The sequence below is a fragment of the Lithobates pipiens genome, unplaced genomic scaffold (assembly GCF_037356315.1).
Source record: "Lithobates pipiens isolate NorthernLeopardFrog02 unplaced genomic scaffold, aLitPip1_a1.2 Scaffold_19, whole genome shotgun sequence".
Taxonomy (NCBI): domain Eukaryota; kingdom Metazoa; phylum Chordata; class Amphibia; order Anura; family Ranidae; genus Lithobates; species Lithobates pipiens.
This window is the reverse complement of record NW_027507764.1, coordinates 236,830,786-236,850,571: the sequence shown is the minus strand read 5'-3', so window position 1 is coordinate 236,850,571 and position 19,786 is coordinate 236,830,786. Positions and strand designations below refer to the sequence as shown.

Genomic DNA, 19,786 nt, shown 5'->3' with positions numbered 1-19,786 from the left:
ACAGGAGGTGGTCAGACACTGGGGACACGGTACAGGAGGTGGTCAGACACTGGGGACACGGTACAGGAGGTGGTCAGACACTGGGGACACGGTACAGGAGGTGGTCAGACACTGGGGACACGGTACAGGAGGTGGTCAGACACTGGGGACACGGTACAGGAGGTGGTCAGACACTGGGGACACGGTACAGGAGGTGGTCAGACACTGGGGACACGGTACAGGAGGTGGTCAGACACTGGGGACACGGTACAGGAGGTGGTCAGACACTGGGGACACGGTACAGGAGGTGGTCAGACACTGGGGACACGGTACAGGAGGTGGTCAGACACTGGGGACACGGTACAGGAGGTGGTCAGACACTGGGGACACGGTACAGGAGGTGGTCAGACACTGGGGACACGGTACAGGAGGTGGTCAGACACTGGGGACACGGTACAGGAGGTGGTCAGACACTGGGGACACGGTACAGGAGGTGGTCAGACACTGGGGACACGGTACAGGAGGTGGTCAGACACTGGGGACACGGTACAGGAGGTGGTCAGACACTGGGGACACGGTACAGGAGGTGGTCAGACACTGGGGACACGGTACAGGAGGTGGTCAGACACTGGGGACACGGTACAGGAGGTGGTCAGACTGGGGACACGGTACAGGAGGTGGTCAGACTGGGGACACGGTACAGGAGGTGGTCAGAGACTGGCAATGTGGTACAGGAGGTAGTCAGGGACAGGGGACATGGTACAGGAGATGGTCAGACTGGGGACATGGTACAGGAGATGGTCAGACTGGGGACATGGTACAGGAGATGGTCAGAGACAGAGGACGTGGTACAGGAGGCATCCCCCATTGCAGCCAGTGTGCCTGTGCCCCATTGCAGCCAGTGTGCCTGTGCCCCATTGCAGCCAGTGTGCCTGTGCCCCATTGCAGCCAGTGTGCCCCACTGCATCCAGTGTGCCCCATTGCAGCCAGTGTGCCATTTTGCAGCCAGCCTGTGCAGGGAAGAGAGCCGCCTTCGCCGCCTGTTTGATCACAGCGCCAGGAACATCACAGCTTTCATTTCAATAGCTGTGTGTTCCCGGCCGCGCGCCGTCACACACAGCCCCTCCCCCTTGTCCGGGCACTTTGATAGACAGATCATCCGTCCAATCCTGCGTATGATCTGTCTATCTAAGTGCCCGGACAAGGGGGAGGGGCTGCATGTGACGGCGCGCGGCCGGGAACACACAGCTATTGAAATGAAAGCTGTAATGTTCCCGGTGTTGTGCCATATAGTGTCTGCCCATCATATAGCGTTCGCCCCGTACTGCGCATGCGCAGTACGGGCGGACGAAGCTTCGGAAAATCTCCGAAGTTGAACGGCGCCTGCGCCGTGAGTGGAGGTGGTAGCCCCACCATCCAAGCGGACATAGGGTTGTGAATATTAGAGGGCCCCTCGTGGGCGAGCTTCGCTCGCCACGCTTCGGGCTCGGCCTCGCTCGGCTCTTTTATATTCCTACTCTATGTCCACTTGGATAGTGGGGATGGAACCTGGACTCACGGCGCAGGCGCCATTCAGCCTCGGCAATTTTCGGAATCTATCTAACCTGTATCACTATCGGATGGGGGACCTTATATGACAAGACACCGGCGCTGTGATCAAACAGGCGGCGGCTCTCCTGCGCTATACACACCCCATGATGGGCGTCACCAGGGGCGGAGAGCCGCCCCCACCCAGGCCACGTCCCATTTTCGGCTCAATTTTCAGCCATTTTTCTCTTTCGGCAAATTGCCGAAAAGGGCATTTTCGGCCGATATGTTTCGGCGGCCGAAATTTCGGTGCATCCCTAGTTAGAGGAGCATGGTGATTTAATCACTGGTGGATTTTAAGTTATTTTCCTCTTCTTTGCTCACTTTTGACTTGGAGTAAAAAAAGCTAATCATTTAGTCTGTGATTGGTAAAACTATCAATGTTTTTGTATCTTGCACCATATGAAAGATTATTTGGATGAATATTGTGTATTCATATGAAGCTCTGTTAATGTTTAATTTTAAATTAGGCATATAGATATTTTGTTGAATCTCCTTAATAAAACGTAAATGCAAAACCCCAGCTGAAAAATCAATAAAAAGGATCTAGCAGGACCCCAAAATCCTATATTGGGACACTGCAATGCTAGCAAAACACCCTGAAAAAGATGCATGTAGATACAGCAGTGGCTCTGAACGTTTGTTTACCATGGTGTGAGACCAAGCTGTTTTACTCATCTACAGATGTTAAAAAAGCAAACACTGCTCCCCAAACCAGGAAAGGACAACCTGGATCCACACAACTTTCATCCTATATGCCTACTAAATTTCGACAAAGATATTGGCCATCAGGCTAAACTTTTCATTCAAACTCTATTCACAAAAACCAGGTGGGGTTCATCCCCTTCAGACAAGTCCAAGACAACACTCGTAGGATTATCCATCTAATGCATTTGCTCCACCAAAACAAACTGCCAGGTATGCTCTTGTCTCTGGACATTCACAAAGCTTTTGATACCATCTTGTGGGAGTAATCGAATCGCATTACATGTTACGCAGATGGAAGTTTAGGGGGCCGCTTTCTAACTTGCCTGCAACCTCTCTACAATGGCCCTTTGCCAGCGTTAGATACTTGAATCATTATACAACCCCCCTGCCTATTGAATGGGGTACACGCCAAAGCTGCCTCTTTAACTGATCATATTCATCTCTACTCTTAAACCCCTAGCTCACCTCTTTAGGAATAACCCGAATATTCATGGAGTGTTCGTAGGACCCTGCTCTTCTTACCAGATAAGCCTTTTTGCTGATGACTTATTGATGCTAACCCAACCATTAATTTCACTAATTAACCTGCTGTCCATATTACACTCCTTTGCCTGAATTTACAACCTCCGCTTAAATATGGACAAATCGGTGGCTCTAAATGTCTCCCTACCCTCTGTTACTCTTGCAGTGCTCCAGTCCTTCTTTAAATTCTCCTATGCCAACAAAAATCTTGACTTCCGCTTGACCACGCATTCAAATTTATACTCTGCCAACGACATCCTGACCATTCACCACCTTTAAACTTTGACTTTATCTTGGTCTCGACATCTCCTGGATGGGGTATTTAAACTCCATCAAAATGATGAGTCTCAAAATTAGTTCATCTCTTCCAAAAAATAAATATCATAGGTGATGGGGAGCTGGAGCATTCCCAACTTTTTAAAATTACTACCAGGTCGCCCTGGTAGTATTAATGGCTTTGTATGCGAGTCGTGAAACCCTCTATGGGTTGAGCTAAAAGTTGACTATGTCGCCCCTATAAATGTAAAATCTCTCCCATGGACTCCCTGACCCCCTACCCCACGCTTCTCGCCTGCCTACCTTTAGCCCCTTAAAGAAACATACACACAAAGTTTGGAACTCCCTTAAAAACTTTAGCAACCTCCTCTCTGCAGCTACCCTTACTCCCCATCACCAGAAATCCCCCTTTTCTACCATGGTTAAAGTCCCCATCCTCTTTCCTCCCTTCTGGGAAAAAATAAATAAAGTTATGTTGTCCAGGGCAACCCTCCAAGAGTTTTTAAGGCCCCCTTTTTGGGATTATTCCAGTGCACCCAACTATGACATTTTATCAGGTCACTTCTCAGAGACAAAGACCCTCCTTTTTACAGCGACTATTTTTGAACACATACATGTCGCTATACCTCTCTAACTCCCAAACGTATTTGTATTAGCTATCCTCAACTTAATAGTCACATAAGCCTGCATACAGGGAGAAGGTAGTCCAAGTGGAAAGAGGACTTGAAGGCCCAAAAATCTGAAGCAGAAAAGGGCTGGCAAGTTGTGTAGTTCACCATCACCACCCGCTCTATTATGGTCCCCACCCTTGAGTCAGCCTATAAGGCTCTGACTTGTAGTATCTGGTGACATCTAAACTAGATTACGTTTCCTGGACATTTGGGTACAGGTTTCAGAGGATGGCAGGCTTCCTGGGATGTCCTCCATACGTGGTAGACCTGCCCAATGTTAGGCCTCTTTTGGTTCAAAGTGTTCTCCCTTTTACATATGCCATTTGGGATTTGTTTCTCCAGATCCCTGGCTGGCACTTCAACACTTTAACCCCTGGGGGATAATAAAAAATAAAAAAAAGTTTAAGTTCATATATTTTGTTCTTCTAGCGTTTAGATGAACAAAAGCCAGGGAATTGAAAAAAAAAAAAACTGTCCACTTCTCTGAGGTCAAATCCTAAATCAATGTTTTTTTTCCCCATGAATAAACCGATGAGCATCCTCACAAACACGCACAGTAAATTCTACAAAATCTGGGCCCCTTGGAACATGTACCGCCATCTGACCATCACCGCCTAAAAGTGGGCCCCTACTGTCGTAAACACCCTGCTGTTGGTGGCTAGCATGTGCTCTCTTGGTCCAGACGTTCCATGGCATGCACTGTCCAAGGCGAGGGAGGATGCAGCCTTTGCCTTATCCAGGCAGAAAAAGCCAGGACTCAGACTGTCAGAATGTTTGCAGGCCCAGTGTGTGCAGTGCCTTTTCTGGGCTCCTACTCGGGCCGATGACATAGTGGGCTCAAAAAGATGGCCACTGCGGCAGGGGGGGACCAATATCGGTAAGTTTGTGATGGATACAAGAAGAAAAAAAAAAGTGACTATTGGCCCCATTAATCGGTCGACCCCTATTGAGGATATATCACTTTTCTATGGCATTTCATCTAGAACCAGCAGACATTGGAGGGATGTCCTACCTCCCACTGAGTTAGAGGCAGGATTGCTGTGAAAGAAGGTATAGCAACAGCCACACCTTCTGTTGGTTAGTGTCCAACCTTCTAGTGGCAGGATATGTATCCAGTGATCTACTGTGTCCCACAATAAATGCCAAGAGAGACTTTGCAGGCTTTCCTCAGCTGTTCAAGCTTGCATGATGTTAAAAGCTAATGTAGGTTAACAGTTTATATTTTACCAGGATATCCGCAAAAAATTTGGTGAAACTTTTTTTTTTTAACTTATTTTCACCAGCATGCAATGCTATGTAATGTGCTAAATTATAGCATTTTTAAAAAATGTTTAAGAAAGCCATTTAAAATTGCTCAGTGCAATTGAGACCTCTCAGGCGCTCTTCCTGGGCTCTTGTTACCGTAACCTTTGTTCCATTGCCTGATACTGGTTTATTACCTCTGCCTGTTTCTCCAATGATCCTGTTTTCGGACTATCTTGCCTTGAAGATTTTCACCTTGTCTCCCTTCTGCCAGTAGTTTGGGTGTATTTGAGGGCTGCAACCTGAATGCAGTCAAGAGCAATGCCCATCAAATCTTGCAGTGTGCTATGGTGCATATCAGGGGACTACGCGACTCAGCCACCTTCAGGGCCTGCATTCACTTGATGACACAGAAGGTCCACTACTACTGTGACAATGTATTCCTGAAGTACAATCTATTTACTTACAGGTGTGAACAGTTTACTCATTTTGTAGGGCAATTTAATAGTGCAGATCTTGCTGTAAAATGCAAAGTCTGCTTCTTGGGTCTGGGCCACTTCCTCCTGTAAAAATTGCTGCCCAAGATTACTTTAAAAATGTACCTGTACAGAAAAAAATTAAATAAAATCAACTGTGACTAACTATTGTGGGCGCTTTCTAGTTCCAGGAGGATGTACTCACTTTCGCCTGTGGTCCTTGACCGCTGTGTCCACCAGACTCAGTGTATCACAGTTGTTAATACTTGGCCTCTGTGATTGGCCAATGTGATCACTAGTAAAACAACTAAAAATAATGGCATCCATTCCTGATACCATTGATACCAGGTGATAGCTGTGGCCAACCACAGCAATCACAATAGTAAACAATGAATCATGAATGAAAGCTATTCATGATAATTAAAAGTACTGCTTTTACAGCGACCTCTGTAATACACAATCATACTGTAAAAATACCATCAACTGTTTTCTTTTTCTAACATACTGCCCCCAATGACCACTACCCCAGTAACAACATACCTGACCACCGCCACACCAGTTGTATCGTCCCTAATCACCGCAACAGCAGTCACAGTGTCACCATAAAAACATGAGCGCTACTTTCTGAAGAGTCATCCATGTTCAGATCACTCTTCAGAGAGCATTTGACAGGCAGCGAGGAGGCATTCCTTCGCGTTCTCACCAGCTGATTTTACTTTTGGACCCCGCACAAGCAGCCCCATTCACTTGAATGGGTCACAATCGGCGAACGTGTAATTTCTGCCACAGCTGTAATAGCACAGCTCAACAGCAAGGATTTACCACCCCCCAACCTCACATGTGAATGCATCCTAATAGTGCAGACAGTCACAGTTCTCCAATCACCACCATACAACCAGACCAGTGTAGCTGGAATTAGTGTTTCTGATTGCTACATTGATCTGGAGTGGTGGCAGTTTTCTTGGCCACCACTATTCCAGTCCCAGTGTCACCACACTAGTGTAAGCCAGCAGTGGTGTCCAATTGTAGGCAAAATATCACCAGATGAGTAACAAACAGTGTCCCTGATCACTGGCACACCAGTGCAGTGTTGCCTGTGCCTGCTACCCGTACTAATCCTGGCCTGTTTATTGACTGAATTTCTGCTTGTTGCCTGGACCAATTATTTTCTGACCATTACTCTGCCTGTGCCTGAAATTACCTATCTTCACGCTTGTACCTGTGAAACAGTCCCAGGCATCCCCTAAAACTGCACTTCTGGAACCACAAGAACGCTCTGGTTCTTCCTTTCTTTGGTCCTTTATTTTATGTACAATTGGTTGATTTTTTTATGATAAACAATACTCTATGGGGAAGATTTACTAAAACTGGTGCACTCACAATCACTCACTGGTGCAGCTGCTCATGGCAGCCAATCAGCTTCTAACTTCAGTTTGTTCAATTAAGCTTTGAAAACAAAACCTAGAAGAAGATTGGTTTATATGCAGAGCTGCACCAGATTTTGCACCATGCAGCTATAGTAAAAAAAAAAAAAAAAAAAGCAAAAAAAAAAAAAAAAAACATCTGTTATATATTCAGTCAAAACATTGAAAACACCTCACGCAAGTGGTATTGTCATACCCAGAAGTAGCAGAATGTGTTTTGGGTTGTATGCCCATGCTGATGTGATAAATGGCTTGTTAAATTGACAACTTAAAAATACATTTTATTTTTTCTACGCCATTTTCCACAAATTTGTGGCAAAAAAAAAAAAATTTAAATTTTCAAAAGACTTATTGTGCCTCTTAGAAAAGACTTTGAAATGTTTGCTTTGCAAAATTAGGTCATTTTGTGGGCAGTTTCACTGTCCTGTGTTCCAGAGCCCTCAAAAATGTGATGGGTATTTAGGAAATTCATGCATAATTTATGCTCCTTGAAAGCCCAAAAGGTACTCCTTGGATTTTGGGCCCCTAGCATCTAGGTTGTGAAAGTTTTGCATGAGTTATCCCCATACTTGGGAGGCATAGTAAAATGTGTTTGGGGGTGCAATTTTAAAGTACCCCTATGCTATGCGTGAAACATAACTTGTTAAAATGACTGACTCCCCGGTCCCACCGATTGCGACACTGAAATCCTGCTAATGCTCATGAAGTAACACGATTTCAAAGTAGCATTTTAATGCCAATTTAGATGCGACTTGGAAGACATCTGTGCTACTTCATACACAGATGTCTATGCAGGCTGCACCTGCACTTGCATAAAAAGTAGCGCAGGAACTATAGCACGATCTCAAAGATTTGACCGCTTCCAATTGGACATAAGGCTGCGACTTTTCATGTGATTTGAAACTGTCAAATTGCATTGATAAGACACACCAGTGTGACTGGGGGCCTGAGAAAATAGAAATTGAATTTCTTCACTTGCCAAAAAAATGTAAAAAAAGATCACCTTGCCTCTTACTAAACACCTTGGACTGTACTTTCTAAAGAGGGAAAAGTAGTATTAAGGAGTATTTGTCCTGCCATTTTAGGGCCTCGACAAATTAGAGAGGCAGTTAGTACATCAGGATTGATCAATTTTCAAATATATATTCACACCATAGTTTGCAGACTTTCACAGAGACAAAGAAATGTAGCAGAATACATTTTGGGCAAAATTTATGAAGAAAGATTTGCAAAAAATTGTAACACTTTTTTTCTTTTTTTTTGGGGGGGGGGGGGGGGGGGGGCTCTCTCTGAATTTTCAGTATTTTTGGTTCATTCAGCAAAAAAACAAAAAAAAAAAACAGTGGTTTAAAAAAAAATAAAAAAATTAAAAAGAAAGCTTAATCCATCTAAAAAAATAAAATATAAATGTATTTGGGTACAGCGTTAAATGAGTAATTGTCATTGAAAGTATGACCAAGACAGAACGTACTGAAATCTTAAAGATGACCTGCCTCATGTACACTCCTGCTGCTAAACGGATGTTTTGGGAACAGTTGGGCATTTTATTCAACTGCTCCTGAACTCTCTTCTATGTTATCTTATCAGTACATGTACACAGTGTAGTTTACAGTAGTTTCTAGGCAGTTAAGTTTAGAGGATTTTTTTTAGAATGCAAAAAAAAAAAAATGGGTTCAAAAGCTGAGTTTTGGGGCATTTCAAGCGCCAAACGCTTCTAAACGTGGCTAAATGCAGTAACTCACGTTTAGCCGTGTTTCTTTACAGGCTTTTTTTTTTTTTAAATAGCCAAAAAAATAAAAAATATTATATATATTAAAAACGCTTCTAAACACAAATGCGACAAAACTGACATTTTAAATGTGGGTTGCCATCTGTCAAGTTAAATCATTCAGGAGAGGTTGTAAAAACGTCTCGTGTATATGAAACCTAAAACTGTCCAGTATTGAAGTCGTTAAAGTAATTCTTGAACCACAGAGGTTTGAGAACCACAGACATACAGGTCCATATAGGTTTGTAAGTGAAGGTGAAAAATGTAAATCTGGCTTCAGAGCTGAAATTGTAGCAGGGTTAAAGGGTTTAAAAAAAAAAAACATCCTTACCATAAAAGTTGCTGTTTAAGGAGGCAGAATAATCCCCGGAGGTGTGTATAGGGACGTGTTGCAGAATATAAATTAAATCCAATAAGGGTATCACAACCTTTGCAAGTCAGGTGGTTAAAAGCACTATAGGCAAAAATAAAATAAGATAAATTATTAGGACAAAACTGGATTGTTTACCTGTGAGAAATACAAAAGCAATCAATGTAAAAAAGCAGCTAGCACATCAAAAGATCAATTGCAAAAAAATGAAAACAAACATGTGAACAGTAAGTGCAGCGCTCAGAATAAATCACAGAATAAACTGAAAAAAAAAATTATATATTATATATATATATATATATATATATATATATATATATATATATATATACATACATACATACACACACACACACACACACACACACACACACACACACACACACATATATACACACACACACACACATATATACACACACACACACACAAATGATCCAGGAAGAAACTCAAACAACATATATATGCAGACAGGGTGTATAGACACAATGTCTGGATACGATTAAAATTTGCCCCTCCAAAGCAATTAAACAAATTTAATATGTTTATTGAAATTCATAAATTTGTTAGAAAGATTAACATTCAGCGTTATCTTGTGTCTAATACTGATAGCTTCCAACGTGCTGCCACTTCAGGGACGGTACATTCAGGGTTATCTAACCCTTCGCTGTTCATTCCACCCGTCCCTGCGGCTCCATCTGTCAATATTTTTAGAGATTTGGCCCTCATGACTTAGCTGAACTGCCCCCCAAAAAAAGTTCATAGTCACGCTTTCCCCAAAGCAGGTTTCAAATCATTATGTAATAGGAAGGATCTGGTTGTTTGTCCTCCCGATAAGGGCAGTGGGATTGTCATATTGGACAAACCAGATTATATAAAAGACATGTATAGAATCCTTAGTGATCAGGATACATAAAAAATACTTCTGACCAATCCTACTATGCCTTTTAAGAGAGAATTAGAGGAGCTTGTTACGTGGGGTTTTAATGAGGATATTCTGAATAAGAAGAGGGCATTTTTGGTTCTTATTGCACCCAGGATTCCTATGATATTTTATTTGTCCAAAATACATAAGGACTCCACCTACCCTCCTGGATGACCGATAGTGAGCAGTATAGACTCAGTGACCTCTTGCAGCGGTCGTTCTTAGGGTTGAGTGAACCCGAACTGTAAAGTTCGGGTTCGTACCGGACTTTTGGGTTTTTGGGTTTCGGACCCCGAACAATTTACTGTATGTTCGGGTTCGGTAATGTAATGGCGCTTTTTTAACATCTGCAGGGCAGCCAATTAACATTAATTTAACTCGTGTGCCCTTAGAAGCCATCACAGCCATGCCTACTAATGGCATGGCTGTGATTGGCCAGTGCAGCATGTGACCCAGCCTCTATATAAGCTAGAGGCACACAGCACTTCACTCTGCTTTAGTGTAGGGAAAGGTTGCTGCTGCTGCTTTGAGGGAGAGAATTAGATAGGAGTCCTGCTTCAGAAATCAAATTACCGTACTCAGCAATCTTCCTTGATTTTTTTTGTGTGGGTGCAGTGCACTGTCCTGAGCCCAGTGCCAGAGAAAATACAACTTTTGTCAATCTGTTAGGTTGGCGTCGGCAGGTATTTCATGCAAGATCAGTGCGCCAGCACTGCATATGTTACTGTGAGATACACCTTTTAGATACTGTTGCTATATTCTGCTATTCTAAAAACACCCATTTAGGGAAAAAATATTTTACAGCGTTTTCTGCATATCTCTACGTGTGAGATACACACTTTAGATACTGTTCTTCTATTGTGCTATTCCAAAAAATAATACTTTAGGGCAAAACAAATTTTTTTGAATAGCATTTTTTGCATATCTGTACGTGTGAGATGCACCGTTTAGATACTGTTGCTCTATTCTACTATTCTAAAAACGCCCATTTAGGGCAAAAAAAATGTATTTTGCAGAGTTTCCTGCATATCTCTACGTGTGAGATACACACTTTAGATACTGTTCTTCTATTCACATGAGCAATTACATGCTGCAGTGTGTCCGCAACGACCGCCGAGTTGCCCACATTCTAACTGGTGCTGATTACTAGGTGGCCATGCTGCTGGATCCCTGTTACAAGGACAACGTACTGTCCTTAATTCTCTTACTGGAGCGCGATCATAAGATGCGCAAGTACAAGCGCACGCTGGTAGACGCGCTGCTGGTGGCATTCCCACCTGACAGCGGGGCACCACCAGCACCGTCACCAACGCAGCCAGGGCACCACCAGCACCTCAGAAGGCAGGGTTAGCATGGCCGAAATGTGGGAAAGCTTTGTCAGCATGCCACAAGAACCAGCACCACCAGCTGATATGGAATGTGTTAGCAGGAGGCAGCATTTCACCAACATGGTGGAGCAGTATGTGTGCACACGCCTACACGTACTGAATGATGGGTCTGCCCCCTTCCACTTCTGGGTCTCCAAATTGGGCACATATAGGTTAATGAAGGAAGCTAGACGATTTGCAAGGAGTTTGGTAAGAATTTTTAAGTTGCGATCGATGAGGGAGATGGGTCTATATCTACTGACTTCTTCCGGATTTTTATTCGGTTTCGGTATTACTGCAATGTAGGCTGTGTTTAGGTGAGGATCAAGTGGGGTTCTCTATGTCTTTGCGTTAAAACATTGTGTCAAATGTGGAGTCAGGGTGGTGGTAAATGTCTTGTAATAGGGGTTAGGGAGACCATCGGGGGCCTGGAGCAGAACCTGGTAATCAGTATTGGGATCTCCGCTCCATATTTTACAGTATTGGACTGCCTGCAATGATTGAAAGCTAATCTGGAGCGGATGATTTTTTTCCGTTTTGCGGATCTCTTGCTGATTAATATAGGATTAGCCTCGATCCCTTCGGGTTGAGAGCCATCTGAAGGTTTTAAAATCCGTCCTCTGTTGGAGTTTTTTATATTTTTATTTTTTATGGGATCTTTTTGATTTTGATTTTCTGCTACCCCACTGATGTTTAAATTTTAAGTGGGAGTATTGGATAATAACTTCCATATATTTTGTTATATATAATTTTTGCTATATGTAAATATTTTTTCAGTTTTTCTTTGGTATACATGCTTTATAAGAATAAAAGTTTTTTCTGCCAAAGCAATTAATTAGTGCTTCCATTTGATCGCATACAAATTACATATTACACTATGGAGATTCTATCTTTTCTCCTATGAGGAATAAGCTGGACTCTCCTTTTGGATATCGTATATGGGTCTGAGAGCCGGAATCGCATTTAAAGGCACAGTACCCCTGTAGGGGTGTATCTCTTGGAAGAACTGTATCGCATATGGGCCTGAATATTGGAATCGCATAAAGACTGATCTGAAGGCACAGTACCCCTGTAGGGGTGTATCTTTCTGATGAGTGGGGAACCTTGAGGGGGAGCACGCAGTCACCTGAAGAATATATTCGCAAGCACTAAAGTCACTTTTTTTCTGCTAGATTTGCACAAATCGAGGATTTTTTATTCAATTTTCTTATTTTTCACGTGTGGACATTAATAGACTTCTTGCACTCCTTTTTTCTTTTCTTTTTTTCTTTAATTTTGGTTCTCGTTCATTTCCTAAAAATTTTTTTCCATTTTCATTACAATTTTTATTTTTTATGCACATAATTATTTCTTTGTTTATGATATACCGTATAAGAAAGTTGTTTGATAGATATCCCACTCATATACATCCATTTTGGATGCTTTCTTTTGCGATTTTGCACCATTAGATATATGAGGTTTGGAGTATATGGTTATAAATTTTATAGCCATACCGTGTGGTTTTTCATACGTTTGCACTTTAATTTGATTATTTGTAGTTCATTAGTGTTGATTAATTCAACACACAGTGGGAATTGTGGGAATTTTAGCGTCAGTCGCGTTAAGTATCATATGTTGCACTTATTTTTGCACAAAAGCACTTTATATGGGAATTTGTAGGCCTTTTTTCACAATTTATTGAATTTATATTGCGATCATTCGAATACTCTCAACTAATATAGATATATTAATCTACTGATTTGAGGTGACACTTGGCCTGGTGGAAACAACGGTGGTCCTCCTCTTTAATATTAGGTAGCGCCAGACACCCCACATTTTTTTGAGATTATTAACTGGAGCAGAACCTGATTTGAGGTTCTTAATGACTTCCTGTACCTCGTCTTCTGAGAAGGGGGCCTCCAGCATATTTTTTTATATATATATATATATATATATATATATATATATATATTTTATGTTATTTTAAATTATTTCCCTATCCACATTTGTTTGCAGAGCACTTGCCATGCTCTTAACATTTTGCTGCCCTCTAGACCATTCCATTACTTTTTAGAACCATTTCAGTCCTCAAAAGTTCGGGTCCCCATTGACTTCAATGGGGTTCGGGGGTCAAGTTCGGGTCCTGAACTCAAACCTTTTTGCGAAGTTCAACCGAACCCGAACATCCAGGTGTCCACTCAACCCTAGTCGTTAAAGATTTTTATCTTCAACCCCTGGTGAGACAAACTCCCTCTAACCTTAAGGACACCAGGAACACCATTCGCTGTCTTGAAAATTTGGAGATATGTGGTGACTACATATTGGCACCTTCCGGTATAGCATCATTATACACCTGTATCCCTCATATATTGGGAATTGAAGCAGTTAGACATTTTCAAAAACAAGATGCACCTATTAGAGAAACAAGCTATGTTATAGAACTATTACAGTTCGCTACTAAACAGAATTATTTCTAGTTAGACCAAAAATGTTATCTCCAGCAGAGAGGCGTGACTATGGGGGCCAAATTTGCCCCCAGTCTCGCCAATCTGTTTATGGCCAAGTAGAAGGAGAATGTCTTCTATTCTGAACAAAGGCCATTGTTGCTCTTTTGGGCCAGATATATTGAAGTCATCCTCCTATGGGATGGCCCGTTAGAGTCTCTACAATTTTTTCCCCCTTTCTAAATGCAAATGATTGTGGCATTTCCTTGTCCTACAAGTCGAGTTCTAGCAAGATCCATTTTTTGGATCTTGAGATTGAGATCAGTTCACGTCAGTTGAAATTCCAGACATATTTCAAACCAACAGATCGCAACAGTTTTTTTCCGATAGTTGTCACCATGTATCCTGGTCCTGTTCAGTCCCTCGCACTCGCACAATTTTTGAGACTGCGTAGGAATTGTTCCGATATGGATAGGTTTATAGCACAGGGTTTAATTCTCAAACAGAGATTTATTGAGAAAGGGTATAATTGAGCTGCTGTAGACCTGGAACTGCAAAATAGTCAAGAGGAGTGCTTTATTAACTATTGTACCATGGCATGAGCGTGAGGATTCCTTTAAAATGGTCAATATTTAGTATATTCCCAATTCAACAGAGAGTTTAAGGCGCTCATTAATCGCCATTGGATTATTTTGAGGAATGATTGCGATTTGGGTACCATCCTGTCAAAACAGGGTAAGGTGACCTTTACGGGAGCTCCTTCGTTACAGGGCAAAATTGCACCAAACATTATCAATCCTCCAGTACATTCCCTTTTCTATAATTTGGTGGGTTACTATCCCTGTAAGAGGTGCATTGTCTGTCAACACAATTCACGTGGAAGATCTAAAACCTCCAAATTTAAATCAAATGTTAATGACCGAGTTTATCCCATCAAACCCTTCTATACATGCACAACTAATTACGTTGTGTATACGATCACCTGCCCTTGTGAAAAACAGTATGTGGGTAGGACTATACGCACATTTGCCAATAGCGTCAGAGAACATATCAAGATCAAAAGTGGAGATACCAAGTATAATGTGCCAAGACATTATAGAAAATACCACAACTGTAACCCACAGGGTTCGGAGTTTATTATCATTGACAAATACATCCCCACCCCACCATGGAGAGGGTGTACCATGACCAGAGGACTTCATTAATTCGTTAATGTTCTTATTTTTTATTTTTATTTTGAATTCTGGGTGCAATGGATAGTCAGTTCTAAAATACATTTTATAATGTAAACAAAACAATGTCATTTCTGAGTATATTGTTTTATAAGCAATGTTGTAATCTTGGGTGATCCCGTGTAATTGGTCCCTCATGGTGTCACCATTTAATATTTAGTCTCACTTATCCCCGTTCTAAGGTTTAGGGTTTGTCCTTAGATGGTTTAGTTTTTATTTTATTTTATTTTTTTGGGATTTATCCCTTCATTTTATTTACCATCTTTGTTTATATTATCCGGTTTTTCATTGGTGTCATCTCAGGTTTTTATACATGGAGGCTTGCACATGGTTTTGAGCATTTTAGTGAGGTAATTTCCGGGTTGTGGCTCATGTTCTCTGTTTAATATATGGTTTATTTTTATTTAGCGACGCTGTTTCTACTCCTAACCTCCTCACAGCGAGTCTTGGAGAGCATTAGGCAGTGCTGGTTTGCTTGTTCCTGGAGGTGATGTTTCCTGTTCTGACCTCTCCAAAACAAGGCTTGGAACACATGTGGTGATGACATCCTGTCTGTTCCCGGAAATGTCACGTCCAGTTCCTGCTCTTTTAGAATGAGGCTTGGAGTGCTAGCCGTGGCACTATTTTGTCTGTTTCAGGAAGTGGATGCTAATTCACACAATTGACACCATGAGGCTGTGACTTATTACCCAGGTACCTTTTTATTATACAAGTACAGTGCCTACAGCAGACAAGCACCCCAGATAGTTACATAGTTAGTCAGGTTGAAAAAAAGACACAAGTCCATCCAGTTCAACCAAAAATAAATTATATATATATATATATATAATAAATATCATACCAGCCCATATACCCAATTCTATACCCACAGTTGATCCAGAGGGGAAAAAAAAAAAAAAAAAAAAAAAAAAAAAACCCCAGCAGAGCATGATCCAATTTGCTAAAGCAGGGGAAAAAATTCCTTCCTGATCCCCCGAGGCAATCGGATTTTCCCCGGATCAACCTTACCTATAAATGTTAGTACCCAGTTATATTATGTGCACTTAGGAAATAATCCAGGCCTTTCTTAAAGCAATCCACTGAGCTGGCCATAACCAACTCTGCAGGGAGTCTATTCCACATTTTCACAGCTCTTACTGTGAAGAAACCTTTCCGTATTTGGAGATGAAATCTCTTCTCCTCTAGACGTAAAGAGTGCCCCCTTGTCCTCTTTGTTGACTGTAAAGTGAATAACTCGACACCAAGTTCCCTATATGGACCCCTTATATATTTGTACATGTTGATCATATCCCCCTTAATCTCCTCTTATCAAGAGTGAATAAATTCAGTTCCTCTAATCTTTCCTCATAGCCGAGTTCCTCCATGCCTCTTATCAGTTTGGTTGCCCTTCTCTGCACTTTCTCCAGTTCACCGATATCCTTTTTGAGAACTGGTGCCCAAAACTGAACTGCATATTCCAGATGAGGTCTTACTAATGATTTGAACAGGGGCAAAATGATCTCTCTCTCTCTGGAGTACATACCTCTCTTAATACAGGAAAGGACTTTGCTCGCTTTGGAAAACGCAGCTTGGCACTGCATGCTATTATTGAGCTTATGATCTACCAAAACCCCCAGATCCTTCTCCACTATGGATTCCCCCAGTTGTACTCCCCCCCTAGAATGTATGATGCATGCATATTCTTAGCCCCCAAGTGCATAACTTTACATTTCTCAACATTAAACCTCATCTGCCACATAGTCGCCCAATTAGACCGAGCATTGAGGTCAGCTTGTAAATTGGAGACATCCTGTAAGGACGTTATTCCACTGCATAGCTTGGTGTCATCTGCAAAGACGGAAATGTTACTTTTGATCCCAGACCCAATATCATTTATAAAGATATTAAAAAGCAAGGGTCCCAGCACTGAACCTTGGGGTACACCACTGATAACCTTAAGAATCATTAACCACTACTCTCTGAATTCTGTCTTTTAGCCAGTTTTCTATCCATTTTACAAACTGATATTTCCAAACCTGTAGACTTTGCCTTACACATGAGCCATGTGTGCGGAACTGTAGTGAATGCTTTTGCAAAATCCAAATATATCACGTCCACCTCCACCCCTCTGTCCAAGGTTTTACTTACCACCTCATAAAAAGAAAGCAGGTTTGTCTGACTTCTGTCTTTCATGAATCCATGCTGTCTGTTGCTCAAAATATTTTTTCCCTGCAAGAACTCGTCTATGTGGTCTTTTATTAATCCCTCCAGTATCTTCCCAACTATAGAAGTTAAACTAACGGGTCTATAATTACTTGGTAAAAGACTTTGTTCCCTTTTTAAATATAGGCATCACATTGGCCCTGCGCCAGATGATGTCTTTTAAGACGAAACGCATGGGCATGCTCTGCTGAAGTCACGGTTTTATTCCAAAGCGATTTTTTATCTAATAAAATGTGAGTGTATTTCCTCCTTTTTTATTGAATAAATTACTTCTGATTTAAATGGGATTACACCATGTGCCTACTACTTCTTCCTTTCCATAAATTTGTCCTATTGGAGCAACTACCCATATGGCTCTCTGTCTATTACCTATCCCCATTGAGGTCCATTGTTGGAGTTGTGACAGTTTCCCCTGGGTGTGTGGCCCTACAAGCCTGATTGACCCATTGGGTGTACACTCATGTGGGTTCAATTGCTCCGGTAAGCCTTTTGACTCTCTGGTGGTGGATCACTTATCAAGTTTCATCACTTTCCTTTGTCACATCGTTATCCAGTTCAAGTGTCAGTTATTTTGAACCCCGTTTTGGATATTTACAATTTATTGTTTGGTTCACCCATCCAAACACTATAATTTATTTTCCTTCACATTATTGGACATCATTTTACTGATATTTTGGTCTATCATACATGTATATTCAGTGTCTATACACATTGTCTGCATATTTATGTTTGAGTTTCTTCCTGGATCATTTAGGTGCACTTTATGTGTTCACATGGATTTTTTACCTACCTGTAAAATCCAATTCTTGGAATAGAGTCCAAGACAGATTCAGAGACAACTGGGTTATAGGCAGTTAACTTTTTTTTATTTTTTTATTATTATTACCAACGATTGATTTTATTGTAGAAAAGAAAAGCAAGAAAAAACACATACAAAAACTTGTACATAGCGAGTATCAAAACTTTGAAATCAGCTCTATAACATCACATTTTGATCTGGCCAGTGGCCCTATTGGGGACATTCAAATAATGGCACAATAGATTGCCTCAGCCATGTTTCATAGCTGAGAGTTAACCATATGTAGAGTGCAAAAGATACTTGTCCACAAACCAGAAAAAAAAAAAAAAAAGAATTCAAATGGCTCCTTAGCGCAAAAAAAAAAGTAAATATATTAAAACATAACATAAGAAAATAAAAAATAAAAAGAGTATTGAAATTATACATGTGGTATTACTAGAGATACTTTTAGGAGTAACGAGTCTATACACCCACAAATTCATACATTTTCTGTTATAAATTGGTAGAAGTGTCAAAAATAGTGTGATACACCCTTTCCATGAGCTGGATACCCACCATGCGTTTTAAAATCGGATCCCAAGGGACCTTACGGGTGTGCCAAACCAATGCAATAGCCCAGTGAACAGCACTTAACCGGGTGAGGACCAATTTTTGTTCTGGGAGGAGACTTCAGGTAGGTCAGCAAAAAAAATTGCACATTTAGTGTGTCAGGGTCTATTGTATACCGTATATACTCGAGTATAGGCCGACCCGAATATAAGCCGAGGTCCCCAATTTACCCCCAAAAAACTGGAAAAAATTATTGACTCGTGTATAAGCCGAGGGTGAGACATGCCTGTCCATCCCTGTGTGTCGTCCATCCCTGTGTGTGTCCATGCATCCGTGTGTGTCCATGCATCCGTGTGTGTGTGTGTGTGTGTCCATGCATCCGTGTGTGTGTGTGTGTGTGTCCATGCATCCGTGTGTGTGTGTGTGTCCATCCATCCCTGTGTGTGTGCATGCATCCGTGTGTGTGTGTGTGTGTGTGTGTGTGTCCATGCATCCGTGTGTGTCCATCCATCCCTGTGTGTGCATGCATCCGTGTGTGTGTGTGTGTGTGTGTGTGTGTGTGTGTGTGTGTGTGTGTGTGTGTGTGTGTGTCCGTGCAGCCTACCTGTGTCCAGCCTGCCTGCGTCCCGTCCCGGCCTGCGTCCCGTCCCGGCCTGCGTCCCGTCCCGGCCTGCGTCCCGTCCCGGCCTGCGTCCCGGCCTGCGTCCCGGCCCGTCCCGCAGCTCTTCGTCGGTGGCCATTCTAGGATTCAAAAGCCGCGCCTCCGTCGGTGATAGGCGGAACACTCAATTTCCCAGCAGTCAGTGGTCCGCCTATCATGGACGTCCGCTCATCCTCATACTACGGACGAGGATGAGAGGACGTCCGTGATAGGCGGAACACAGACTGCTGGGAAATTCAGTGTTCCGCCTATCACAGGCGAAGGCGGAGACGGAGGCGCGGCCTTTGAATCCTAGAATGGCCGCTGTCTGTCTGCTCGACACGCTGATCGGGCAGACAGACAGCGATGACTCGAGTATAAGCCGAGGGGGGCACTTTCAGCCTCAAAAAAGAGGCTGAAAATCTCGGCTTATACTCGAGTATATACGGTACCTGTAATCAGGGTAACCTTGGAGGAGACTCCATGCCAGATTGAGTCGATCATACCACAGTTCCAAAAAAAAAAGAAAATATGTAGTAGAGTACCCCTCCTCTCTGGACAACCCCTGGAGCAACTTTCTGGGACCATGGGGTAGAACCTGTGTAATTTTGAAGGAGTGTAATACC

At 42.2% G+C, this 19,786-nt stretch overlaps 1 protein-coding gene across 1 annotated transcript in view; it reads right to left on the bottom strand.

Moving 5' to 3' along the window:
- The window catches only part of OIP5 (Opa interacting protein 5), a 233,061-nt gene that overhangs the window by 102,645 nt on the left and 110,630 nt on the right, over window positions 1-19,786 (bottom strand). Inside the window, exon 3 of the mRNA XM_077493941.1 lies at window positions 8,985-9,107. Within this exon, the coding sequence (XP_077350067.1) occupies window positions 8,985-9,107 (123 nt within the window). The remainder of the gene's footprint in view (window positions 1-8,984; window positions 9,108-19,786) is intronic.